At 43.9% G+C, this 27,802-nt stretch overlaps 1 protein-coding gene across 4 annotated transcripts; it reads right to left on the reverse strand.

Annotated features, from left to right (window-relative positions):
* Nucleotides 1-5,624: 5,624 nt before the first annotated feature.
* Nucleotides 5,625-21,275, reverse strand: ZNF2 (zinc finger protein 2). Of its 4 annotated transcripts, none has more exons than XM_023734320.1 (5): nt 21,234-21,275; nt 12,106-12,176; nt 10,775-10,901; nt 8,423-8,536; nt 5,625-7,912 (listed from the first exon to the last, which is right to left on the reverse strand). In XM_023734320.1, exons 2-5 carry the CDS (start codon nt 12,136-12,138, stop codon nt 6,906-6,908), a joined length of 1,281 nt encoding a protein of 426 aa, XP_023590088.1. In that variant the 5' UTR covers nt 12,139-12,176; nt 21,234-21,275; the 3' UTR covers nt 5,625-6,905. The 4 variants fall into 4 exon arrangements, with proteins under 4 accessions (XP_023590088.1, XP_023590099.1, XP_012411295.1 ...); XM_023734331.1 differs by lacking the exon at nt 21,234-21,275 and adding an exon at nt 20,657-20,981; XM_012555841.2 differs by lacking the exon at nt 8,423-8,536.
* Between the last annotated feature and the right edge of the window lie 6,527 nt (nt 21,276-27,802).

Consider the following 27,802-nt stretch of genomic DNA (forward strand, 5'->3'; position numbering starts at 1 on the left):
TTGCTTCTGTCTTCTACTCATCTTCCTTTTATAGGCTCTTCCTCTCTGGTTGTTTCTTTGCTTTTCAAGGACTTGTCCTAGACCATTGCCTCTTCCTACACTACACCTTTTTCCTGAGCAATTTCCCTCCACTCACATGGTTTCAGATATCATCTGTATAGCTGAGATCACTCTTCAGCTGTCTGCCTACTGAACGTGTCTGCATATGCTTGGGTGTATGTGAAAACCTCAAGCTCAGTATGCATCCTGAGCAAAATATATTCAAATAATCTCACTCCCTGCCTTCACATGAGACACCTTGGGTGCACCCTCATATCTTCTTGGTCCCAATTTTACCGCAGCCATACTGTGGCCACCACCTTGGCACAGGTATATCAGACACCACTTCACCTCAGCTGTACCCTGTACTTGTAGCTTTCCAGTTTCTCTGACTCTGCAGCAGGGGAGAGCTATAGAAACCCATGCTGCTCATGCAGCAACGCTTGACCAGTGGGGGATGGGAGCTGTAGATAAATGCTCCCCACTTCCATATCAAGAACAGATAATTAATTCTGTGGTTCATTCAACATGACTCCTCAGAAGGTCCAGGGGGACTGAGTCTCAGTTGCCGAAAGCAGTGACCAACCTGATCACGTACTCTTGTATTGTCTTTTTCTCCTTCCTTTTTTGACAGATATTAACTCATTGTCATCAATGTAATGAGTAGCTTCAGTATTTGAATTATTTAAATCTTGCTTTATCGGCTTATGATATATTGTTAGGGAATTTAAATATCTCAATGGCAGGACAGTAAAATTCTTGGTGTGTTGACTGAAGTTAAAATTTACTCTGCTATTAGTGAATCAATTTAATGGGCATAGAAAAAAAGTGTTTAGCTAGACCAATAGCTGCATGTCAGTCATGGGGTGATATCAGAAGATCTTTCAATATAGAAACAAAGTCAAGCACAGAACTAGCTACAGTTGACAGCCCTTCATTAACTTTTCTGTAATATCTATAATAGTTAACTTCCAGGATCTGGTTTTCTGACCAGCCAAACCAAGGAATCGGTAGAGAGCTTTGGGACAGATAATCCCCAGGTCCCCCAGCTTCTCCATCATGGCTGTAATTTGCCTCACTGCTTTACATTTACAGTTCTGTGGTAGTGGGGCACTCCAGGGGTTTCCACTGAGTACATCCACTGACAGCACCCTGCACTCTTCCTGCTTTGCCCATTCTAATAAAACATCTTCCTCCCTTCAAAATCATAATAAATAGATTCTAGTATCCCCATCGGGAGTCCCTGAATGGTGCAAATGGTTAAGCGCTCAGCTACTAACTCAAATTTTGGTGGTTCAAATCCACCCAGAGGCACCTTAGGTTCTGGCAATCTACTTCTGAAAGGATATAGCCATGGAAAACCCTATGGATCGCAGTTCTACTCTGATACATATTGGGTCGCCATGAGTTGGCATCGATCACCAGCAACTGTTTTTTGTTTTGTTTTTTAATACACCAATCAGGAGGTGAAATGATGATAGGAAATATCTTTGATCTTTCACTAACTGGCAACCATGGATACTTCCTCCTCCACATCCCTGTTAGGTTGTTCAAGGTTTATTAAATAACAACAAGTCTTCCCTCAACTTAAGTTCTGATCAGACACAAGAGACACAAAGGAGTCAGGCACCCAGAGATCAAAACATCAGCTGTTTTGAGAGCAGTTGAAGAACATGTCCGAGGCTACAGTGGTCACAGGCTTTCCAGGCCTGAACCCCACCCAGTCACAGGTCCTACTTGAAGCAGAAGACTGCCTCTTGCAGGAGCGGAGCGCCTGTCACACAACTAAGAGTAAGTATCACCACTCCCCCATACCAAAATAACTCCCTTTACCTTTTACTTCTAAAGGCTCCTGCTTATTAAAAACTGGACTGTCCAATACGGTAGCCCCTAGCCACATGTGGTCACTGAGCGCTTGAAATGTGGCTAGTCCAAATTGAGATGTAAGTGTAAAATACTAGATTTTGAGGACTTTGTACAAAAACGAATGTAAAATATCTCAATAATTTTTCTATTGTGTACACGTTGAATATTTTAGATTTATTGGATGAAATAAATTATTAAAATAATTATTTCTGTTTCTTTTTACTTTTGAAAATCTTGGCCTGCATTATATTTCTATTGGATATTAACCAGTTGCCATTGACTCCAACTCATGGTGACTCCATGTGTCAGAGAACTGTGTTCCATAGGGTTTTCAATGGCTGATTTTTCAGAAGTAGACCACCACGGCTTTCTTCCAAGATGCCTCCGGGTGAACTCAAACTTCCAACCTTTTGGTTAGCAGGCAAGCACGTTTGCACCACACAGGCACTCAGCTGATCCAAAATACCTGGACTCAAGTATGTTGTTGCTGTTATGTGCTGTCGAGTCGATTCTGATTTACAGTGACCCTACAAAACAGAGTAGAACTACTCCATAGGGTTTCTCTGGGCTGTAATCTTTATGAGAGCAGAGCGCCAGGTCTTCTCTCCTGTGGAGCCGCTGGTGGGTTTGAACCACCGACCTTTCAATTAGCAGCTGAAAGCTTAACCATTGTGCCACCAGGGTTTATGGCTTAGCATCTCTCCACACTGATCTGGTATTTAATGGGTCTGGAGGAGAACAGTGTTACAGAATTTTCCAGGGCCAGTGCTGTGTCCTTACACCCCCACATTGGTGCCATATGATCTTCATGCTTCTACCATCAGTATAAGCAAATATGTAAATTTCCTCAGTACATTCAATCCCTTGTAAATGCATACTCAGAGAAGCAGCCTTACTGGGGTCCCATTAGCCCCAACTCAACACGGTCTACTTTGACTTCTTTCTACCTTTCTACCACAGGAGTCTTGCCTCAATAATATATACCACTTAGGAATCTGACATCCATTGCAGTCCTCCTGAGGAAGACTCCTTAGACTCCCTGAGGAACCATGGTTCTGGCTTTTTAATGTCCAATGACTGGTACCTGAGCGTCTTGCTCCTGAGGCTCCTTCTTCACCCTTGTGTTATTATGTAAGACCTGCAGAGGGGTTTAATCTATTCTTTGAAGCCCAAGCCTCAGAAAGAGTAAGGAGGAAGAGCTGAGCTCAGAGCATAGCTGGCCAACATCTTGACATCCTTTAACACCCAAGAAAAATTTCTAGGATAGTCCCACCAATTCTCTTTCCCAGGCTTCAGTGTCCAGATCTTGATACTATTCTCTCCATCTTAGTTCTCTAGTGTTGCCAATTCTTCTCTTTGAAGACGTGACTTGTGGATTGCCTGTTATTTTTTCTAGTAAATAACCAATTTCTCAAAATTTGTTGTTGTTAGTTGCTGTCAAGTCGATTCAGACTCATAGTGACGCCATGTGTTCAGATTAGAACCGCGCTCCATAGGGTTTTCAAAGCTGTGAAGGAGACTGCCAGGCCTGTCTTCTGAAGCACCACTGGGTGGGTTCGAATTGCTAACCGTTTGGCTAGTAGTTGAGCGCTTATCTGTTTGCGCCAAACAGGGACTCCGTCTTAAAATTCAGACAGGGCTTATTTAGCATTAAAGAGAGTATTAGTCATTCCTTCCAGGCAACTTTTAGTCTTGGGCTAGACCCCCACAACATTATCGAGTCTTTTCACTTACATCATTTCTTAAGAATGCTGGCACAGTTCCATTCTGGTTCCAAAATCTGATTCTCCTAATGGCCGTTAGGAGCTGTGGTGGCGCAGTGGTTAAGAGCTACAGCTGCTAATCATTAAGCTTGGCAGTTCAAATCCACCAGCAGCTCTTTGGAAACCCTATGGGGCAGTTCTACCTCGTCCCATAGGGTTGCCACGAGTCGGAATCGACTCAACGGCAATGGGTTTGGATTTTTTTTTTTGTTTGTTTGTTTAATGGTCATTAGGAGCCCTGGTAGCACAGTGGTTAAGAGCTTGGCTGCTAACCAAAAGGTCTGCAGTTTGAATTCACCAACTGCTCCTTGGAAACCCTAAGGGGCAGTTCTACTCTGTCCTATAAGGTCGTTATGAGTTGGAATCAACTCGATGGCATGAGTTTGGTTTTTGTTTTTTTAAACAGCCATTACCAAAATGAAAAAAACCAAGCCTGTTTCAGTCCAGTCACTTTCGACTCATAGCAACTCTATAGGACAGGGTAGAACTGCCTCATAGGGCTTCCAAGGAGAGCCTGGTGGATTCGAATTGCCGACCTTTTGGTTCACAGCCATGGCCCTTAACCACTATGCCACCAGGGTTTCATCATGGCCATTAGGTGAAGACAAAACCTCAAAATTTAAGGCTTCCATTAATGCATGCTATATTGGGAGATATCAATTAAAAGTAAAATGGCCTTTCCTCAGCATTTTTAGCAGGAGACTAAACAGTATTCCTTTTTTAAAAAAATGCTCTGCAGATCACCAGGTTTCAAAAGGAAACATAGGGAGAACTATCAAACTTATGTACTAACTCTGTTTTGCACAATTATTGCTGTACTCAAGCCTGCTAGAATTCTGAATTTGTTCTAGTCTCACCTTGCTGACAATGACAAAATGTCTTAGGGAAATACTTGACTCTATTTTTGACAAGACAATGAAGATTCAGAACTCTAAGAGACAGTCACCAGTCAAAGTTTGTCAATAATCTTAGATTCTACTTGATAATTTAAAAATATCAGATATTATCCACACTGATAAATTCTGCACTCTGCTATTTTTCAAGTTGCTTCAAAAATTCACACATGGAAAGTACTCTTCCCTATTACTCATCTGCTCTTGAGAGGTGGACAAACATTAATAGGGTTGTTATGGGGTGGGGAGAGGTGGGTCTGCCAATCCAGCTTCTTGAATCCAGCTTTAACTCCCAGGAGAAATGCATCTTGGTCCACTGGGATTCATGCAGGGCAAGCTAGGTTCCAGACAGCCCTTCAGAATCAAGTCCTCTTCAGGGCTTCATCTTACAGGGTCAAGGTCATCCAGTGCCTGAGCTTTAATAAAATAAAAATACAGGGCTCAGCCCAGAGTATAAAAGTTTTGGGCACCAGGAGGTAAAGTTCAGCAATGTAGGATGATGGTAAGACAGACCTTAAATATTCAGAGAAGTTTTCATTTAACAAGGAGCTATTTTAGGTCCTGAGTAAGGCAATGATGGGCAGGAAGGGGTCATGTGGAAAGACTCCAAACAGTAATACGCAAAATGTAACGGTGGCAGAGACTATTTGGGTTCACCAAATATTTAGGTGCTTGTTTACTTTCCTAGTATCCAGTGCTGTGTTCTGGCCATGAGACATGGCCAGAAGTGATGAAAGCCTGGCCTTTAACAACATCCCACAAAATCCTTCAGCTTCTTCCACGATGGTCTTGGAGGCCACATGTTCTAAATGATGACCTTGGAGGCCACATATTCTAAGTGATGACCTTGAAGGCCACGTGTTCTAAGTGATGACTTTGGAGGCCACAAGTTGTGATGACCTTGGATGCCACACGTTCTAAGTGATGACCTGGGAGGCCACATGTTCGAAGTGACGACCTTGGAGGCCACATGTTCTAAGTGATGAGGGTGGAATAAGTCAGATTGACCCATGCAGACTTTATGTAAGAAATTTTGTCTATTTGGGGGTTTGTTACTGGCCATTGCTTAGTGTATTCTTCTTCAGCAATGAAGAGGAAAGAACTCGAATTAGGAAGTGACTACTAAAGTAATGTGAGCCTAGGAGGATAAAGGTATAGACTAGGCTGTGAAAATTCAGAGAAAGGATGCAAATCTGAAAGTTGTTCTGAAGAGAGAGAACTTGGGAAATAGAAAAGTCATTAGTTCAGATAAATATTTATTGAGCACCTATTGCATGTAAGGCACTGTGTGAGATACAAAGACATATAAGTCACACCTCCAAGTGCTTACAATCTAGTTGAGGAGATAATACATGTACACAAATTATAATATTAAATCTTATAGCATGATGGTAAAGAGAATGGACTTTGAAGGTACACCTGTATTCAAGACCCGGTTTCACATTTTACTAGCTCTGTCACTTTGGGCAAGTTATTTAACCTCTCTAAACTTCACTTTACTCACCTGTAGAATAAGTGTAATAATAAAAATCCAAACCAGTTGCCATTGAGTTGATTTCAACTCTTGGAGACTCCATGCATTACAAAAGAGAACTGCTCTCCATAGGATTTTAAAGGCTGTCACTTTTTGGAAGCAGATCACCAGGCCTTTCTTCCAAGGCGCCTCTAGGTGGGTTCCAACTGCCAACCTTTCAGTTAGTAGTTGAGCACTTCACTATTTGCACCACCCAGAAACTTCCTGAGGACAGTAACAGTACCTACTTAATAAGGTGTTTGAGAAGATGGAAGAAACTATTCCTTGTAAAACTTTGAGTTGAGTGCTTATTCTGTAATAAGCTCTCAGTAAGTGCTATTATTAGTAGTAGTATTAAGATATCTAAAAGCTGGGACACAAAATAACAAGGTCAGTGCCCTAAAAAGCTCCTAGAGGGACTAACAGCTATAAAAAAGAACTGTACTAGAAGCAACAGTGCTGCTCTGGTATCATTTCACCTTTTCCCTCCTGTTGTAGCCTCCAGTTATTTAAAGTGCAGTGATACCTGGGGCCTTAGTTCCCATGTTCAGACAAGAAATGTGTCTGAGTATCTCCTCCAAACATTTATCCTACTGTCTGACAAACTTCTTAAAAATTTTGGATCTTTAGAGTTATATCCTAATTTCAGGCATTCCACATCAGTTCTATAAGACAGTAAGTATAGAGTGTTTATTCAAACACTCTGGTAACAGAGGCAGCAGGGGAGAATAGTAGCCAGAATGGATGGAACAATCACATGATGAACTTAAGGTAGGGAAGACCTATCTTAAGATTTTATGGCAGTCCTTTTCTCTAAAGCTTTAATACAATTCAGTCTATTCCCTGTTTAGCATAACGTCGTTGATGTTGAATAACTGATGATTTAGAACTGAAAACTTTCCCACACACACCACATTCAAAGGGCTTCTCTCCTGTATGAACTCTCTGATGTCGAGTAAGCCGACATCTCTGGCTAAAGGCTTTCCCACATTCACTGCACTCATATGGCTTGTCTCCAGTATGAATTTTCTGATGCTGAGTAAGGGGTGAGCGGTCAAAGAAAGCTTTCCCACACTCATTACACTGATAGCGAGGTTCCCCAGTGTGAGCTTTCTGATGTCTGTTCAGTGATGAGATGCCATAGAAGGCTTTCCCACACTCATTACATTCATAAGGCTTCCTACCAGTATGGATTAGCTTATGTCGAGTAAGGATGCTTTTCTGGCTAAAGGCCTTCCCACACTGATTACATTCATAAGGACTTTCTCCAGTATGAATTCTCTGGTGTCGAGTAAGGGACGAACGGTCAAAGAAGGCTTTTCCACACTCGCTGCACTTAAAGGGCTTCTCTCCAGTATGGATTCGCTGATGTACAGTTAGGGATGAACGGTCAAAGAAGGCTTTCCCACACACGTTGCATTCATAGGGGCTCTCCCCAGTGTGAGACATCCGGTGTCTACTGAGACTGCTCCTGTGACTGAAGACTTTCCCACACTCATGACATTCATAGGGCTTCTCTCCAGTGTGAGTTCTCTGGTGGCGGATAAGGGATGAGTGGTCAAAAAAGGTCTTCCCACAGTCACGGCATTCTTGGTCTCTCTCTTTAGTGAAAATTTTCTTGGGAGGGATTGAACCTTGCTGCAAGATTTTCTCCTGGGAAAAGAATTTCTTGCAAGTCTCCACTGCAGGGTTTTCCTTCTCTGTTTCCAACCTATCCTCTGGTACATGAACTTCAAATTTAGGACACAGAGGACCTTTACTTCCAAGCCTTTCCCTCAATGTTCCTTTGGAGATTTCTTCTTCGGAAGTATCTTGAATCTCAGGCTTAGTCTCCCCATCTGAAACAAATGGAAAACACAGATTCAGTTTCTTTCCCAGGCTAAAAAAAGAGAAATATTACAGTGGAAAGAGAGATATTATGATAAATCTCTAAGTAATATATGGGCACTGCATTGTTTGCTCTCATAAATGGTCTTACACTCTAGGGGAAGACAAACTGGGGAACGAGGAAGTCAGGGAATAGAACTGATGGCAGACATCTCAGAAAATAGGATATCCATTGGGAGCATGGCCAGGATAATTAGAAGAGTATGCTCAATGGAAAGGCTGGCAATAAATGGAAATACCAAAGTGTGAATGGGCAACATGACACATCTGAGAAAATGAACATTTGGTGAATATAGATGAATAATACTTTAATATGTAGGGGGAAAAATGAAAGCTAAGCAACCACGAAAGCAGAAGTTTTCATTTGAGAAAAAGCTGATACCCAACATTCCCCCCACACACCCAAATAACCACCACAAAACACCACAGAATTCTGTCCTGCCCTGTTCACACTCAATTACCTAGAGAGATGTTCTCTGGACATTCTCTCTCCTCAGATCCACGAAGATCAACTATCCATGCCTCTTCCCCTCTCTTCAACTGAAAAATCACATCAGGTTGAGGAACTGGAAGTCCTGCTCATGGAAAAGAAACAAGCCATGGCAGCAGTATGTGATAAAAGTACATCACTGTTCCAAAGCTTAATCCCGGCCTCTTAGTCTTTCAGAGAGAAAACGCAAAAGGCAGAACATGCGTGTCAGGGATGCAGAGTATAAACTGCAGGAGCCTCTGAATGGAAGTCAAGACTGAGGTTCTTGAATATGAGAACTTTGCCCCCAGAACAAGTAGCACTTGGTCAGAAAGTTAATAACAACCATTTGAATGAATGTGCTTATTCTATCACTTGAAGTGAATGGGAAGCTCCCATCTTAGCACTGGTAGGATGGGGGAAGGAGTTCTTGGCTCAGAGAAGGTGAGAATGAAAAAAATCATCTTGAGCAAAAAAGATGTGTAATGAAAATGCCTGTTTCTGTCTGTTTGTTTATCCTTTAGTATTACGTTTTTATTTAAACATGTAAGTCACGTTCATTGTAGAAAAATTAGAGATAAGTACAAGTAAAAAGAAAAATCACTTTTCAAACTCGGTAATCATTTTTTTCATTCTATTCATCTTGGTATGTGTAAACTTGATTTTTTTCACATAATAATAAATGAAAAACATTATTTCAATTAGCACAGATATACTTCACCATTTTAATGGCTACATGATATTACATTGTACGGAATAACAATTTGTTTAACCAATCCCCGGCTAACAGATACTTAGATTGTTTTTAATGTTTTGCTATTATCAAACAATGGTATCATGCAAATCTGTATATGCTGGTTGCTAATCTTATTTTTTCCTTAGGATAAATTCCTAGAAGTGAAGCTATCCAGTTTTGCTTATATGAAAAACAGACCCCCCTCCTCGAAATAGACTTGGAGTCTAAACTTCCCTTGTATCAGGGTCCTTACTTGGGAAAGGAAAGGCACTTTTTTCCCCTAAATTTTATTTATTTTGTTGTAGTTGTTGAGAATATACACAGCAAAACACACCAATTCAACAGTTTCTACATGTACAATTTAGTGATACTGATACATTCTTCAAATTGTGCAACCATTCTCACCCTCTTTTTCTGAGTTGTTCCTTCCTCATTAACATAAACTCACTGCCTCCCCCCCCCCACCAAGTTCCTATCTAATCAGAAAGGCACTTTCTTATTGGACCCAAGGGTTACTTATCTGGTCATATGCTAACCCCGGCTGATGAATCAGACACATCTATTTCCTCCCATGGCTTTGTCTCTGACCTTAGGAATTCTATTTTCGCCAGTACTTCATCACCCAAAGCTTGTGGCAAAGGCTCAGTAGTCTCCTTTAATGTCTCCTGAAAATTCTGTTCTGTTTTTCATATTTGACCTGTTTAAGCTAATTCAGGAGTGTTAACACTTGCTTTTTTGACCTGCCTTTTAAGAGATCTGCAGTGTGACTCTTTTTATTGCCATCTGCTGCTTATTTTAAGCTGCTTCCAAATCTGTGCACTCTTTCAGGCTCTTTTTGAAGCTCTTGAACGTTCTTATTACCTACAGGAGCCCAATTTTCTCACCAACAGCTGATATCAGCAGCAGCACTTTATTTTCCCTTTGTCACACAGGCTCTATCGCTGCAAAGGGCCTTCTGTGGCCATCTCAGACTGTACTTAAGACAAATATTCAAAACCAGATGCATCTCTGGTGAACACAGATGGATAATACTTTTAATATGCAGGGAGAAAATGAAAGCTGGTGAGTGATGTAAAATAAACAACCACTAAAGCAGATTTAAATTTGAGAAAAATGTGATACCCAATATTCCCACACATACATTCAAATAACAAACATAAAACAACACAGACTCACAACCCTGTATTCCCATCCCCCAACCCCTCTTTTAAGGGGAAATACTTCTTTCCTCCCTCCTCTGGCTCCTATGAGGAGAAGTTTTCCCTCAATAAGATGGGCCCAGACCCTACTGGGCCTGTGCATCTTGGCCTCCACTCCTCCCCACTCTTGAGCATCAGCTCCCTGCATCCAGCACACATTCTGCTCTACTCCTTTGGGCCTGCATGTTGCAGGGACCGGCTGCTGAACGAGGGAGCCTGTGAGTGTCCAGCCTGTCTATGGCTGGGTGAGCAAGTCTGCCCAATGCTAAGTTGATGTACACCTAAGCCACACTCTTCTATTCTTTTATCTTGTCTCTCAGTTGGTTCAGAGCTCAGGGGAGGGGAGAAGAGGCATTAGTTTATTAGGCCTTAACCCCAGATTAACATAATACAGATTCTAACTCCTTACCCAAAGAGACAATGCTCCTGTAGTTCTCCAGCATCACTTCCTTGTAGAGGTCCCTCTGAATGGGTACCAGGTGCCTCCACTCCTCCTCTGTGAAGATCACGGCCACATCCTCAAATGTCACTGGTTCCTGAAAGCATAATCACATTCTCCCTTACTCATAACCTTTCCCCTCACGTGGACCAGATGAATAAACAAAAATGACAGCCCAGGAGGATGTGGAGGGGATAGAAAGGAAATGGTTCTGGCAATACACAGTTTTGAAACATATGGGGAAAGTGGTATAATCACTTGAAGCATGACATTCTTCTCGTAATTCCACACCACGGGACTCACAGCTAAGCCCCTAGATATCAGGGGCCCTTTTTTCAGACTTAGAGAAAACTTACAAGAACAGAACAAAGAATTCCTGTGTACCCTTCATCCAGCTTCCTCAAATGTTAACTTTTTCCACATCTGCTTTACCTTCTGCCTCTCTCTATATACACATCTCCAATTTTTTTCCCTGAACCTTTGAGAGTAAGTTGCAAACCTGATGCCCCTTAATTCCTAAATGTTTCAGTGTATATTTTGTAAAAACAGGGGCATTCTCTTATATAACCACAGTATAATTATAAAAATCAAAAAAATAAAGTTGCTATAGCGTCGCTATGAGTCAGAATTGACTTGATGGCACACAACATCACACTATTATATAATCTACAATCATATTCAAATTTCACCAGTTATCTTTTTTTTTTAAAACCAATTCTTAAATAACGATGTTGGATTAGATCATCTTTAGGCTCCATTTCAGTCTAATGTTCTGTGATTCTATAAGATTCTATAAGACTGCATCTTTACCCCGAGTCCTAAAACCCTAGATGAGTCTAAGCCAGACTGTGGAATTCAAGACTTTCTGTCCTTGGCAGGAATGGGTCAAGCCACATATCTCTATCCACATAAGACCTTGAGGACTCTTGTAACCTTGCTGAAGTGCAGTATGTATCACATCTCCAGCCTAACCCAACATTCCCTGGAACACTGGGGCCTATTCTCAGGCCATACACGGACATACTGAAAGGAGTCAGGACCACCACTAGCCCACTGATCCCCAGACCTTCCAATGAGACCCATGCCATTGGTTTTTAGGCAAAACCATTCAAAGCCAAGGCCTCAGGAGCTGTGGGCGTGGTGACAGGCTAATGGGCACATGTTCAAGGCAAGAAAAGGCCACTAAAGGATGCTACAATTCAAAGGGGAAGGAAGTACTCCCCATGGAGTCCTTCATCTACCTGGCTGAGTTAAAGAAGCTCCAAGATGGGGAAAGAAAAGTGCTCAAAAGTCTACCTCACCTGGTGTCTGGCAGTTGGAGACACAGCAGCCATTCCCTCCTGTGGGCTCTCCTTTTAGAAAAGGCAGGGTCCTGATGAGGCAGAATGGTGCGGGGAGAAAGATGGTGAGACCAGTCCTGCTCTGTAGTTTTCTGACCCTCGAAACAAGAAACCTCCATGTACCAGTGAGTTAACGCATGCATCCTCACACTCAGTACCCTACAGAAACGGAGGGAAAATAAAGCGAGCCCAGAGGCAACCCCACCCCATCCCAGAATTAGAGCAGAAGGCCATGGATATTGCTATTTAGGATACACATGGTACTTGTTTTAGCATGATCCCAGAGGCAGAATTCTGTCCCTAGGAGTCAAGAACATATTAAAGTTCATACTGTATTTATAAATTCACATTCAACATGTCCTGAGTGATTACAGGTATCCCCAAAGTTTCAAAAGTTCGCTTTACACCACTTCGCTTTTACGAAACACTCGCATTAGAACCTATTTTTGTTAAACGAAAGAAATCCAAAGAGGAATTTTGCTTTTACAAAAAGCGAAAAGTGGAAACAGTGTTCAGCGTTAGCTTTGCAGCGAGCCGCTGAAGAGGCAGCATGCACCCAAGCAGTGGGAGTGGCGTTGTCAAGCTCCTTCTCCCAGAACCACATCAGCATTCCTGCTTTTATCATATGTTAGTGTTATTTTAGGTTTTATGTGTTACTTGGTATGATTTGGTAGGTTATTTTTTGGGCCTGGGAATGCTCAAAAACTTTTCCCATATAAACTAATGGCAATTGCTTTTTCACTTTATATCATTTCAGTTTACGAAAGTTTTCACAGGAACGCTCTGCTTTTGGATATCAAGGGAAACCTGTACTGGACAAAGAGCATTAACAATTTTGCAAAAGACTCTGTGGACTAGACACGTCAAGTAAGAACCCAGAGCCTCTTCAAAGGAAAAACCCCCATCCACAGCCACTGCTGAGGGAGCAGCCCTGGGCAGCCATGGTTTGCACCATGTGGCCCTGCCTCTCGCTCCTGCAGCCACGCTGATGAGGCCGCAGGCCAGCAGTCCAGAGGCTGACCAGTAAACTGAGGTGTGATCTGGGTTGAAAAACAACACCCTTCCTTGGGAATGTGAACTGAGAAATGTCAGGACAAGAAGTGGGAGATGAGCTGAAAGGATATCATGAGGTATAGGAGTGGGCACGAGGCTCAGGGGAGCTGAAGTTACCAGGAAGCAGAGCCTGCGAGGATGCAGAAGCCACGAGGTAGAGCAAAGGATATGATAGGCACCAGAACAAGAAACAGGCAGGGGGAAGACAGCTCAGCCACATCACTGGTGAGGCACTAAGAAGTCCTGGCACTGAAGTCCCTCGATTCACCTAGCAGCACCCTTGGGCTTCAATCTGCACGCAGGCCAGCCTTGTTTATTCAGGATTTCCATAAGAATCTAACCCTCTCAAGCTTTGTGTGAACCCCTATCCAAATTCCCAGCAGGCTTGGAGAGCCTTGAGTGTCAATGAGAGCTTACTGAAGTAACTGCCAGTGGAGTCTAACCCTAATGGGAGCGACGTGTTCCTGGCAGGGGGCCCACCGATGAAAAGCACCTTGGGAATATCTTGGGAATATTGACGGGTTGGTTAATGGCTGAGGAGCTTTTATGCTCACTACTATTTGTAATTGTTTAATATTTAATTTAGTAAAGTCATAATAAACAAAACTTTAAAAATTGAATTTAAGCATTTAAATATTGAGCAGTTTCAACTACAATTTCAGATGTAGTTTGATTTGTTTGAAAAGCTCAAACACTGTAGACAACATATACAAACATCCTGATTCCAAAGTTATTACAACATTTAAACTTATCCTAAAACAGCAACAACACAGTGTGATTAGTATTTTCATTTTCCGTACCTTCCTAGGATTATAACAAAGTACCTCTGGTGGCACAATTGTTTAGTGCTCAGTTGCTAACTGAAAGGTTGGTAGTTTGAACCCACCAGCTGCTCCACAGGAGAAAAGATCTAATGATCTGCTCCCGTAAAGATTTCGGCTTAGGAAAACCTACAGTGCAGTTCTACTCTGTCCTATAGGGTCGCTATGAGTCGCAATCAACTTGATGGCACACAACAGGATTGTAACATTACCTTTAGCTAATATATTTATTTAGCACACTATTCTAAATATTTTATATGTTTTGTCCTATTTAAGCCTCATAATAACTGTATGAAACATATTTTTATTATTCCAATTTTAAAGACGGGCAAACTGAGGCAGTGGTTAAGAAACTTCCTAAGGTCATACGGGTAGGAAGAGACACAGCTAGAATGTGATCTCCGACAGTCTAGCTCCAGAGCTTGTACTGCTAGTGACTACATTCTACTGTATCTCTCAGTACTAATTCTCACATTTTTCTAGGGCCAGAGAGTAATATTTTGATACCCTCCTGGGGATGCAAGAGTCTTAACAGACCAAAAAGGAAAAGAATATTGTCTCAGACCAGCACAGGTTGCTGACTCTGGTTATCAACCGATGATACATGTTTGTTTCCATTTGTGAATATATCACTCTCGGCCTCCTCCCTGTAAGACTCAACCCCAATCTCTCCTCCTCAGGGTGAGCTTCTTTTTTCTCAGTTATGTTAAATTTGTTTTCTAGTAAGTTTTTTATTTTGTTGTTTTAAAGTTTGAGCCTTTCACATAGGTTCTGGTTTTTGCAAACTGGTGTTCCCTCTCCAGGTAGTATTTTTTTAAAGCATTGCCTGGCCAGTGTTACGTAACCCATTGTCCGGTAAACATATACTGACCTGGTCTTCTGGCATTTCTGAGAACTTCACTGTGTCTCATGAGTATTTTGTAATGAATGAGGCCACCTGGAGGACTCAGCTCCCAGCGGTTTGTTATTGTTAGTTGCCATCGAGGCGACTGCAACCCATGGCCACCCACGTGTGCAGCATAGAACTACTCCGTAGGGTTTTCAAGGCTGTGATCTTTTGGAAGCAGAACACCAGGCCTTACTTCTGAGGTACCTCTGGGTGGGTTTGAACCACCAACCTTTCAGTGAGTAGCCCAGCGCTTAACCATGTGTGCCACCCAGGGACTCCTAGCGGCCACACGTTTAACAAGCAGGTAGAAAGAAAAATGTGTGCTTCTTGACAATAAACCAACACAACTCCTGGTTGGTATGTGTGGCCCCAGTGCTGATTAGTCCGTCCTGTTGTAGGTTTGTAGTTCCTATTTCTGGGATTACTTGGCTTATCTCCATTCCCTGGGTTTCTTTTTTCATAAACCAATGGCTATATATACTTTATGAATAGTCATATAATAGAAAAAAAAAGTACTCATTTACACAACTAAAAGCTTAAGCATTGCTCTCTTTTGTATACTTTATACTAATTTTTCTCTTTTGAGTATCATTATGAAACTCATGGTCTCAAAATTCAAATCATTTCATTTAGTGATAATAATTTATAACTTATACAATTCAGGCAGTGGGAACCTTCTTAGAAAGTCATCCTGATTTTTCTATCCAAAGATGTGGAATCCGCTCAAATTCTAATGCCCTAAACTGTTCTCATCGTCCTTCCCTCCAAACCTGCTTCTCTGTTGCTCATCTCCGTGAATGGTACCATTATCCACAGTCGTTCAGATCAGTGACCTAGCAGTCATTCTTGCCTGACCCATCACCTTCAACTTCCACTTCCAGTCAGTTGCCAAACACTGTCTGTTCTTAATATCCCCACAGTAGTTCCCTTCTCTCCATTTCTGCTGCCACAACTTTAGTTCAGTTGTTGGCCATTTCTTGTTTAATGTTAACAGCCTGCTAATTGGTCTCCTCACCTCCATTCTCACCCTCCTCCAAGCCCATTCTACCACAGCTATCCAGAGTGCTGTGGCTGCCTATTCAGGGGTCCCCAAGATTGTACCCACATTCAGAGTTTGCTAGAAGGACTCGGGACTCAGCCTATAGTTGTGATCATGGCTGAGATTCATTACAGCAATACTGTACAGACACACAGACAGATCATAAAGGAAAGACAGTGGGATCTGACGGAATAAATGGGAGGCTTCCTTATGCTCTCTCGCTCCCACGAGGGGCCACACAGAGCACACTCCTCCCACAGCAAGGAAAATACAGCAGCACATGTGCAATGCTGCTGCCCAGGGAAGCCCATTAGAGACTCAGCACCCGGGGTTTTGTTGGAGGCTGGTCTCGTAGGCACCCTCTGCCTAGCACACACCAAAATTCCAGAGCCCGGAGGGAAAGCAGGCGTTCAGCATAAGCCATAGTGCTTGCAGGCTGGGCACAGGGGGCCACCCTTATCTCTTAGGGAACAGTGGGAACCCTGCAGAAATCTAAGATCCCGGATGCCAGCCAAGGGCCCAGCTTGTGAGCAGGCCTCTCTAAGGATGGCAGGTTTAGGCCTGCCACGTTAACTCTCCTCTGCACTGCCATTCTTCCCTCCCTGTCAGTCCTCCTGGACACCACAGTAAGTACATACTCTTGTAAAAAAAAAAAAAAAAAAAATCAGAGAATGTGAAGAATTGTAAGAAATACAATAAAAATCACTTGTAATGCCACCACTCAGATTCCATTTACATTTTAGGATCTATATTCTTCCAGTCTTTTTTCTCTACACACGTGCACAGACATGTAATTTAAAAAGATTATACATTCTTCATATTCTGTGAATTATTCTTCCCCTCAGGTTTTTTTTTAGGAAACAAAACATTACAAAGTTGAAGTCTTCTGGGTATCCTCCTCCAATCCTATTCCTCTTCCTTTCCAGCCAAAAACAAACAGAAAAAAACCAAACCCACTGCCGTCAAATTGATTCCAACTCAGAGTGACCCTACAGAACAGAGCAGAACTGCCCCAAAGGGTTTCCAAGGCTGTAATCTTTACAGCACACTGCCACATCTTCTCCCATGGAGTGACTGGTGGGTTCGAACCACTGACCTTTTGGTTAGCAGCTGAGTGCTTTAACCACTGTGCCACCAGGGCTCCCTTCCTTCCCAAAGATACCCACAATTTGGTGCTTTATTGTCCTACATAGATGGTTGCAAATTTTTTGCAGGTATTACCTGTTTTAAAGTTTCATGTAAATATTATACAGTAAGTTATTCTATAACTTTCTTACTTTTTTGCTCAATAATTATGTTTTTGCAAACTATCTCTGTTATTAACACAACGTTTAGGATATATGTATCACAGTTTACTCATTATCCTCTTGATGAATGTTTAAGTTGCTTGCAGGTTTTCACTAGTGAGCTTCTCCCCTGTGGTCTGCAATGCCACCTCAGGGATACATCAAGCTTCCCTCAGCATTTGGATATGCTCTGGGGTTTTCTATTCTAGTCTACTGGTCTATTTTCTATGTGGCTATCTTTGAATGATAATAAATCATTTTAGCATAGAGGTTAAAAGCTGCCAGACAGCCCTGGCTTTAAATTCTACCTCATCCTCTTACAACGTAAGTTATTTAAGCTTTCTAAGCCTGTATTTCCTACTGTGTAAAATAGTACTTACCTTATTGTGTTCTGAAAATGGTATTAAATTATCCTTATAAAAAGCACTTAGCCTCTTCTATAGGCATGGGATCACTGAAGGGTTTAAGCATGAAGTGTCATCATCAGATTTGCATTTTAGAAAGATCATTGCCACTTGTACCAAGGGCCTTAAAAATATACACACTCTGACCCAGCAATTCTCTCCTGGGAATTTAGCCTTATAAAAAGCATTCAGCACAGTGCCTGGTAAACAGCAAATGCTCAGCGAATGCTAGTGGTTATTAATGTGATGTTTAATGGCTGCGTGATATTCCACTGTACAGATGGACCATACATAACTTAACCAAATCTATTTTTGAAGTTCAATATATCTCTGATTTTTTGTATTACTGTAAGGGTTAAATGAGATAGTATATGTAAAGTGCTAGGAAGTTGCCTGACACACAGTTAGCAGTCAGTAAAGGTTAGTGTTAATAAATGACTCATAAGAAGCTTTGCATATGTTCTTAATTATTTCCTTAGGATAAATTTGTAGGACAGAATTGCTGGGTGAAACAGTACGTATATTTTTAAGGCCATTGGTACAAGCAGCAACGATCTTTCCAAAATGCAAATCTGATGATGACGCTTCCACGCTGAAATCCTTCAGTGATCCCATGCCTGTAACAGGCCCTACAAACTCCCCTGATGTGCTGGCCCCGCCTACTCCTCCAACCTCAGCTTTGCCCAAGGCACTCCTCACTGCCTAGGCTTCTGCTGTGCTGAACTAATTCAACTGTGAAACCTTTCCACACCAAGACCTGCCTCCTTATCTTTGCACCTGAGGTGATTTTGGTTTGTTTGCTGAGAATGTTCCACCTCCTCCCCTAAACTTATTTTAAATCCCACTCCCGCTAAGAAACCTTCCGCAATTCCTCCCTCCCTCCCGCAGGGGGTTACGTGCACGTGTCGTGTGCTCCCATAGCTGGCTGTGCATCTCTCTTTTGTAGCACTTACCCGTCCTGTGTTGAAATACTATTTCGTTTACTTGTTTGTCCTGTTTGCTAGACTATAAGCTTCTTGAGGACAGGGACAGTATGTCCCCAACTCTTCGTACAGAGCTTAGTATAAAACAAAAAAATCGTCGTCAATTCCGACTCACAGCGACCCTATAGGACAGAGTAGAATTGCTCCATAGGGTTTCCAAGGAGCAGCTAGTAGATTCGAACTGCTGACCTTTTGGTTAGCAGCCGTAGCTCTCTGTAGCTCTTAACCAGTGTGCCACCAGGGCTCCTTGGTATAAATAGTTGGTGCTAAATAAACGTTGGTTGACTAGATGGACAAATGAATAACAAGGAACAGTGAACATATTCCCTTGACTGCAGTACCTGGTACATGCTAGGCAGTGCGGAGCGTAAAGTCAACAGAACAGAAAGGTCTCTATCTCCAGGACCTTACGTTGGTGTCCTACATCCTCTTTCACTATTGTTTCCTTTCAGAATTTGCTCCCTGCGCTACCCAGTCTCTCTTTCTTGAGCACCTTCTATCTCTCAAAAAGCTCCTTCCTACATCTTCAAACACACACGTCTCCTCTATGTGAAACTATCTTTACTGAATCCCGTGGCCTCCCTCTGGCAAAAAAAAAAAAAGGTCTATTTTGGGTTTTCCTTTCATTACCAAACTTCTTGGATGAGTAATATACACCTGTTGTTGTTAGGTGCCATCAAGTTGATTCCAACTCAGAGAAACCCCATGTGACAGAGGAGACTGTCCATAGGGCTTCACAGGCTGTAAGCTTTATGGGAGCAGACTGCCAGGTCTTTTCTCCCAGCGTTGCTGCCAACCTTTGGGTTAGTAGTCAAATGCTTAACAGCTATGCTGCCAGGTGTCCCTTCATACCTACTGATGCCATCTATGACCACCACCTATTCTCAAATTCCTGATATTCTGCTTGTGCCACCTCTCATACACCTGGGACTACTCTGATCCCAGTGGCCCTTTCTCCTTATTTTTACTTCCCTGCAGTATTTAATTGTTTTGACCAATTTCTGCTTCTTCAGTTACTGCAGCTGCTGTGACACGACACTAACCTTTCTTCCTGTCACTGAAACTGCTCTGTGACTTCTTCCCACTCTTTCCCTGGAAACATGGATGCTACCCAAGACTCAGTGTTTGCCCAACGTTCTTCTGATTTCTCTCTGGAAGTTCATCCACTGGGACTCCATCTTTCACCTTGATGGAGATGGTTCCCGATCTAGTCCCAAACCTTCCTCCAAACTCATCTTGCATTTCCAAATGACTGTAAATTTTGAATTATGAATTCTGCCATCACCTCAAAACCATCTTCCCCCATGCGACTCCCATCAACTCCTCTCCCTGGGTTTACACTTCTGTGTTTTACTACTCTCCCAGTTGCCCAGAACTTGAACTTCTTACCTCACTTTCTTTCCTCTCAAATTTAGTCAGTCACCAGGTCCTTTGACTCTTTACAGTGTCATTTGTATCCTTCCCTACCACTAACACCATTACAATTTAGGTCCCCAGCAGCCAGCTTCAAGATTTTGTTGCTGTGTGCTGTGAGTGGATTCCGGACTCCGATTCATGGCAACCCTGTATGACAGAGAGAACTGCCCCATAGGGTTTCCTAGGCTGTAATCTTTACAGAAGTAGATGGCCAGGTCTGTTCTCCCACGAGCTGGAGCTGCTGGTGGACTGGATACTCCGACCTTTTGGTAAGTAGCCGAGTGCTTAACCGTTCTGTCACCAGAGCTCCTGGCTTCAAGATGACTACGACAGACTCCTAACTGGCTCCCAGCTACTAGTCCCTTCTCCTCCCCAGTCCTGGCTGTGACTCTAGAAAATAACTGTCCTAAAATAATTTTATTTGGGTCAGTCCCCTGCACCAGACCCATCCAACCCACTCTACCTACTGGGTCTTGCTTGTCCTGGCCTGTTACTTTTCTCCATCCTTTTCTCCCACTATCCCTGGATGTTTCACTCCAAGTAAGCATCTCCCTCAAATCTGCCTAACGCTTAGCCACTTCTGTTTGGTCTTTTTTTTATCTCCCCCACATCAGATCCTACCTCTTCCATGAAGCTTCCCTGATCACTCATACAGTGGCCCAAGGCAGGGAGAGAAACAGGCGATCTGAGGCGCTTTCTGGAAAAGAGAGAGGCGCTGGAGTGGACGGCACCCTGGAGTCAGAGTGTCAATTCCACCAGTGGGTAACAGCTCGGCGGCTAAAGGTTGGCAGTTCGAATCCAGAAGCAGCTCCTTGTAAACCCTATGGGGCAGTTCTACTCTGTCCTACAGGGCCGCTATGAGTCAGAATTGACTCGACGGCAACGGGTTTGGTTTGGTATTTTTATGGGAAGAACAGGAGGAGTGGAGGAGGACGCCAACCTCCAGCCTGAAAGTACGGTATGTGACACATAGTGGGGTGCACGCTGTAAGACCACTACAACAGTGCCCACACCCCACGAGACACGCACACCCGGGCCAGAATTTCCCGTTTCCACCTCTTGGAGTCGGGACGTCCCTACACACACGCTCTGCAGACCGATTCCGCCCGCGTCACCCTGTTCTTCTCCTACAGCACCCCCAAGACCTCAGTGACCCCCACGCTCGGCCGCTCTGCTCACTCCGCTCTCTAAGACACACCTGCAGCCCTCACCTCGAGCGCGGAGTGCCCGGGACCCAGGAAGACGGCGCCTTCAAGTCGGGAAAGCAGTGCGCCTGCGCAGAGGTTCTGGCGCGTACACCCAATCAAAGTGCGACTATCGCAGGGACTTCACTTCCCAGAAGTCTCAGCGGCCCGCGCGCTTTACTATGACGTATGAAAACCTGCGCAAGCGTAGCTCCTGAAAGTCTGGTGGTGCTGAACAGGCTCCAAGAGGGCAGTGGGGCCGCCTTTGCGGGGTAGGGAGAACAGTCGAGGGTGCCTGGAGTTTGGGCCAGCCTGGAAGCGTTGTCCACGTAAGAGGCCGCGTCCCTCCAGCTCTCCGATGCTAAGAACCTTCTGCGAAGGAAGAAAATGTGTCTCTGATCCTTGCGGCCTGTCACTAGCGCTGGTTTTCACCTCAGTGAGTCTCGCCCTGTACTTCTTGCGCTCGGAAGGGAACTTGTTTCCGTTTCAGCTTCTCCTCTTTCGGGAATTTGGCAATGAAATTTGGGCCGGAGAGTCTTGCTGCGGCCTGAGGCAACGTCAGTGCACAAAGTTAGAACCACTGGGGTAGGCCTTCAGAGAAGACTGGAGATTACGCAGAAAATACGACAAAATTCTACTTCAGGAACAAGTCTGCACTTCCATTCAAAAAACTTAAGTCGCCTACCATAGAGGAGGCACAAATATGAAAAAGACACAGTTACTGCCCCAAACCAACTCATAGTTCAAAGGAAAACATCAGAATGAAAAATTATTACAACACAATGCGGTGTGCTTCATGATGACATCACGTCCGAAACACTGGGAGTCCAGGGAGGAAACACCTTTGGCTGGGAAAGTGGAGAAGGCTTCCTGTGATTGGTATACTTGATGCATGTGAGTAATCACTCATAAGAAGAAAGAAAAGGGCAATTTAGGCAGAGAGAATAGCGCATACAAAGATACAGGCTGGAGGATAAAAGTGCAAAGAATTAGTAGCGAGAAGAGCGGCTGGTGGATAGGTTTTAGGGGCTGATATCAGTACCTTGGTGCCAGATTGCAGCAGGGTTTGTGCTATGCTAAGGGTTTCGGACCTCGTTGGAAAATTAGACTTGACTAAAGGCATGACCTACCACCTGTCAGTTGGTCATACTGTGGTGGCTTTCATGTTGCTATGATGCTGGAAGCTACGCTGCCAGTATTTTGAATTCTAGCAGGGTCACCCATGGATGAGTTTCAGCGGAGCTTCCAGAGTAAGACAGGCTAGGAAGAAAGGCCTGGCAATCTAATTCTAAATATTAGCCAACTAAAACAACAGAATGTTGTTTGATATAGTGCTGGAAGATGAGCCTCTAGGTTGGAAGGCATTACAATAGCCACAGAAATGGACTGAAACATACCAACAATCATGAAGATGGTGTGGGACCAGCCAGCGTTTCATTCTGTTGTACATGGGGTCGCTATGAGTTGGAGCTGACTCAAGGGCAACTTACAACAAAGTCATGACCCACCAGACAGATGTGTTTTCTGGCTGTTTCATTCCATGTAGTGGTTTTTATTTGTCATTTAGCCTTATGCTGAGAGTGGATACTTTGGGGACCTAGGAGGATTTTCTTCTAGAATTCCCCACCCTTGAGCAGACCCTCAGCTTCATCTCTATTCTTAGTTCCTTAGGTAACTTTCAAAGTGGAAGCTTAAGTTCTTCAGGGTTTGGCAGGGTGAAAGTCAGGTTTGCTGCTCGCGTACCTCCCACGGTTCTGGCGCTCATTTCATTAAAAAAAAAATATATACATTCCTCACTTCATGCCTGATCCCGGTGTATTTATAGAGATGTTGCATATTTTTTCAGCATTTTTAGTTAGGGTTGTTAAGAGTATCTAACCCACCATGTTACCAGAACAATTAAGAGAATTTTAGCTGACTTTCTCAAAAGAGTTAGGAAGAGCATGTGGGTGTTAAACAGCTGAGAAACAACAGACATCCGTCTTGTTTGGAATGAAACAGTCTCCTAGGTTAACCAGCTCATGGGCTCCGCCAGACTACAGGATGGTACGGCTATCTGTGGCTGAGCAACAACCACTCCAACTGAGTTGTTCTCTCTCCCTTAGTCTCTCTAGGAAGAAAGCCTCTTCCCTTATATCGTGTGGCCTTTTTAGAGGTGACACCCTAGCAGAGCGGCAGCGGGCCTGTAAAAGGGTAATAGCGTCAGAACTTGTCTAACTTCGGAGAGGATAATGAGAATCCCGATCAGCCCAAGGCCAGTCCCTTTGAGGTGGACGTCAGACATATCTCCACTCTGCAACCTTTTTACCAATCCTGACACCAACCATCCCTCCCATGGCACTCTCTACTAAGGGGTTCAATAATCCATTGCAATGGCCACACAGAACTTACAGACCACATTTACAGTTAAGTAACAGGGTACAACTTGGGATCAGGATCAATAGGCTACAACTCAGGATCAGGGTCAGGAAGCACATAGGCAAAGTCTCCTTTCTTCAGTGCAGGACAGCTCTCTCAGCTCCTCTAGGCCACACAGGCCTCCTCTCAGCCCCCGAGGACAGGCTCCTTTCGGCTCCCTCAGCACAGGCTCCTCTTGGCCCTGACATCTGTCACCACTGGCTCTGCCACTGGGCACCTTCTGCATCTCTCACAGTCTTCAATGTTACAGCTCTTGACCCGCGTTACAGCTCTTTTAGGAGGTTCCTTGCTTCTCTTCTTTCTCCTTCTGCTTCCTTCTGCTGCTTCTCTTCCTGCTTCTTTCTGTCTGAAAAACGTCTATGGGATTGGCTGCATATACACTCACTCCTCACTTATTAATGTAATTAGGTTCCAAAGGCTGGGTCGTTATGTGAAAATAGACATTATGCAAAAATGGAGGATGATCACATCAGATTATGAAATGGATGACCATACCATTACATAACTGCCAAACCAATGAGAATCATGGCCCAGACAAGTTGACATACAACCTTAACCATCATAGCCAGCGTTACTCTCACCTTGCACCTGGGCATCATTACTGCCAGGCATATGTCATTAATGTGCAAATAATCAGATCATAGATTTTTTACTATTGCCATAAGTGCAAAATGCCAGTTAATGAGATAGTTGATAAGTGAGTGTATACACAACTTGTCAATTTCAAGGCATGGCCCCTCCTAGCGGGCGGGGGGCACAAACTGACCAATCCTCTGTCTATACGCTACAGAGTCTTACACTTCATTCGCATAGTGGGCTATAATCACCTCATTGGCACAGTCCCTAGTCACTTTATTTGCACAGTATATTGACCAATCCCTGCAAGGTGCATGCCAATAACAGGGCAGACTGCAGGCCAGGACCAGGCAAAAAGTATCAAATCACAGTTGTTTACAGCTTACCCAGGAAATGTCAACCAACTGGACAAAAGTAACAAACCCTCTGGGTTAGAAAACTAGGGCGAAGGTAACACCACAGGGTTTAGGGGAAAAATCTCAAGCTGTTTTTCCAACGAACCAAGACAGAAGGCCACATAAAGGAACTCGTTTCACCACAGCACCCTTAGTGATAAGTGTTTTCAGTTTTGCCACTTAGTCTTTAGGGGAGGGGATGGTTGGCCCTAGCAAAAGGATTTGGGTTCTTAGTGGTAATGTTCTTTATTTTCTGCTACCAGCTATCTTTCCTGGGGTGCACATGTATCATCAGGAAGCTGAGTGTGTCGGGTGGAAGAGCAATATTGAGGCACAATGTCACACTATAACTGGAAAACAGTGCTGCTTCTGAAACCTAGGCCTGATACCAAGTCAGACTGGCTCTTCTATGTTTTTGTTTGTTTAATCTCTTTTTGCAAAATGGCTGCCATTGGGACATCTTCAGGCCACAAGAAATCACTGTATATGCCTGAGCCCTAATTGTGATCCAGTGCTTGTTTTGGCATAGAGCTCCCGGGACCAGGAAAATCAGAGGTTGTCTGTGGTGATGCTCTAACACCCCACGTTAGTTAAGGAGGCTCTGTCTGCCAGAGCAGAGCCCTGGTTGCACAGTGGTTAAGCACTTGACTGCTAAACAAAACGTTGGCAGTTCGAGCCCACCAGCTACTTAGTGGGGGAAAATGTGGCAGTCTGCTTCCATAAAGATTGACAGCCTTGGAAACCATGTGGGACAGTTCTACTCTGTCCTATAGAGTCGCTATGAGTAGGGATTGACTCGACAGCCATGGATTCGGTTTGGTCTGCCAGAGCACACAGAGGGCTCTAGGAGTCTGTATTCCAGTTCTACCCTACACAAACACCAGCCAATTGTTCACTTTTTTGTTTTTTATAACTGGTTCTTAAAGTTCCTTTAGCTTGAGTAAGCTGTCTCCTTCAGGCTAATTTGATTTACGGAGAAGTTCTTGCTATTCTGTTTGCTTTTCCTCTGGATGAACTACAGTTATCAATATTGTTCTTAAAATCTGATGTCTCCATTATCCTTTCTCTCTGTCTTCTGTGGTGTTAGAATTTTTAGTGAGGCACAAGAATAAAAGTTACCTTTCTGCAGCTGGAGTCCCTGGGTGGTGCAAACGGTTAACATGCTCAGCTACTGACCAAAAGGTTGGCAATTTGAGTCCACCCAAAGGCACCTTGGAAGAAAGGCCTGGTACTCTACTTCTGAAAAAATCAGCTGTTAACCCTATGAGCACAGTTCTACACTGACACACAGGGGTCCCAGGAGTCAGAATCAATTCGACAGCGACTGGAACTGGTACTGGTTCAGATTCCTTGCATCAAGGTGTAGCCATGTGTTCTGGTAAATGGGACGGCAGTGTATGTGTTGCATAGCACTTTCTGGGAACCTTCCTTGAAAGACAGCTGGGCTCAGAATGAAAAGGAATGAACTATTGACACGCAGTAATATGCACAGATCTCAAGGGCATTAAGCTGAGTGAAAGAAGCCAGTCTCAAAAGGTTACATACTATCTTATTTATATGACATTCTGGAAAAGGCAAAACTACGACAGTGGTTACAGGGTTAGCGTAGGAGAAGGGTTTGACTACAAAGGAATAGCAAAAAGGAATTTTGGGGGATGATGGGAAAGCCCATCAGGCTGGTGTGGACTGGAACTCCCCCTAAGAGTATTTTGAGATCAAATGGCACACTAGAGCACTCTGACATCCTTGTTAAGCTATTAACTTCCTCTCCTGGATAACAAATGTGCATTGTAAATAAGAGCCTTTGGATCAAAATCTGTCCTAAAGGACCACATGTAAGATAGGGAATTTCAGACACTATAGCAGGCCAATGGGAAAGGATCAGGGACAGGCAGTGCCCCTCAAGTTCATCTGCAGTGTGATGAATTACTTAGTGTGGCCTTTCTCGCCATGGTCTTGTGACTCCCAGCCAGGTGACTGGGCGGGGCTCTGCAAATAAGATAACTGTGGCCAACCGAGCGGATTGGTCAGTTAGGCCTTAAGGAGAGCCAATTCCAGAGCAGAGAGATGAGCTCACCACCACAAGGAAGGAGAGACCAGCAGGAGAGACCTGGCAGCACGAGACAGTGCAGTGGGCTTCCCAGCCCACAGAGAGAAAAAGCTGAGTGCCTTTGGGCAGAGACTGAGGGCCAAGGAGAGGCATGCCTGTGAGCATGGCTGGGAAGAGGCTGTCCTGATGGAAGAACTGTATCCTGAGTGCTCCCGAGCCTGAACTGTAACAGTTACTTCCCTAATAAACCCCATAATTGTGAGTATGGCCTGTGAGTTCTGTGTGGCCATTGCAATAATTTACAGAACCCAGTAGAGAGTGCTGTGTGAGGGACGGTTGGTGTCAGAATTAGTAAAGATGACAGAGAGAGGAGGCTCGTCTGGCCTCCACCTCATGGGAGTCAGCCTTGCACTGTTGATCTTGATTCTCCTCCCCCTTGAGGCTGGAGATCTGACACGGGCTCATGTTGTTTTTACCTCATCTGAAGCAGTCCCACCTCTATCTAGATCTCATACTGAGCCATCAGTGAGATAAAAATCCTTCCTCATTTGTCCACCCCCTGACATTTTTGGCTCCAGAGCACAGGATACCTGAACAGAAACGTCTGTGTCAGCCATGGCAGTCAGGCAGCGCCACTGCTTGGGAGGAAAAGGGACGCTTGCTGGGGACTATCTGTGCCAGTAAGTGCTGGCAGACAAGCAGAACCGAGATTGACAAAAACAAGAGGGGAATGGCCTTTTCACCCTGATTTTATGGGTTATTTGCTCCTGAATCCTTAAATAGGGGGGATAAACCCTCCTCTCAGTCCTCAGGAGTCTCCCCTCTCAAAGGACTGACTTCAGAGAACCACCGTTTAAATATTCAAACCGTTTCTCCGTTTCTTTCGGGTCCTAAACGACATTGTTTCTGGACCAGGAGGGAGTCCAAACTCCTGCCTTTTTCTCTGCCACCCTTTGCGGACCGGAGCTGGGGCAGAGGGAGAAGTGTGGAGAAGCGCGACACAGCCTGCAGAGTGGCAGCTGGAATCTAGGATCAAGCCATCAGCATCTCCTGGGCACGGTGGAGGAAATATACACCCAAAAGAGCTCTGGGAAATCCTTATTCCACATCCAGAGTAGGGTACCCACTTTTTTCTTTTTCTTTT

The sequence above is a fragment of the Trichechus manatus genome, unplaced genomic scaffold (assembly GCF_000243295.1).
Source record: "Trichechus manatus latirostris isolate Lorelei unplaced genomic scaffold, TriManLat1.0 scaffold00004, whole genome shotgun sequence".
Lineage (NCBI taxonomy): Eukaryota > Metazoa > Chordata > Mammalia > Sirenia > Trichechidae > Trichechus > Trichechus manatus.

Bases quoted from the DNA above. Each gene is read 5' to 3' on its own strand.
- ZNF2 (XM_023734320.1), bottom strand. From the start codon at position 12,138: ATGGCTGCTGTGTCTCCAACTGCCAGACACCAG. The intron at 10,902-12,105 runs GTGAGGTAGACT...TTATGCTTTCAG, and splicing joins CTCCAACTGCCAGACACCAG to GAACCAGTGACATTTGAGGA. The intron at 8,537-10,774 runs GTAAGGAGTTAG...TTCCATGAGCAG, and splicing joins CAGGAGCATTGTCTCTTTGG to GACTTCCAGTTCCTCAACCT.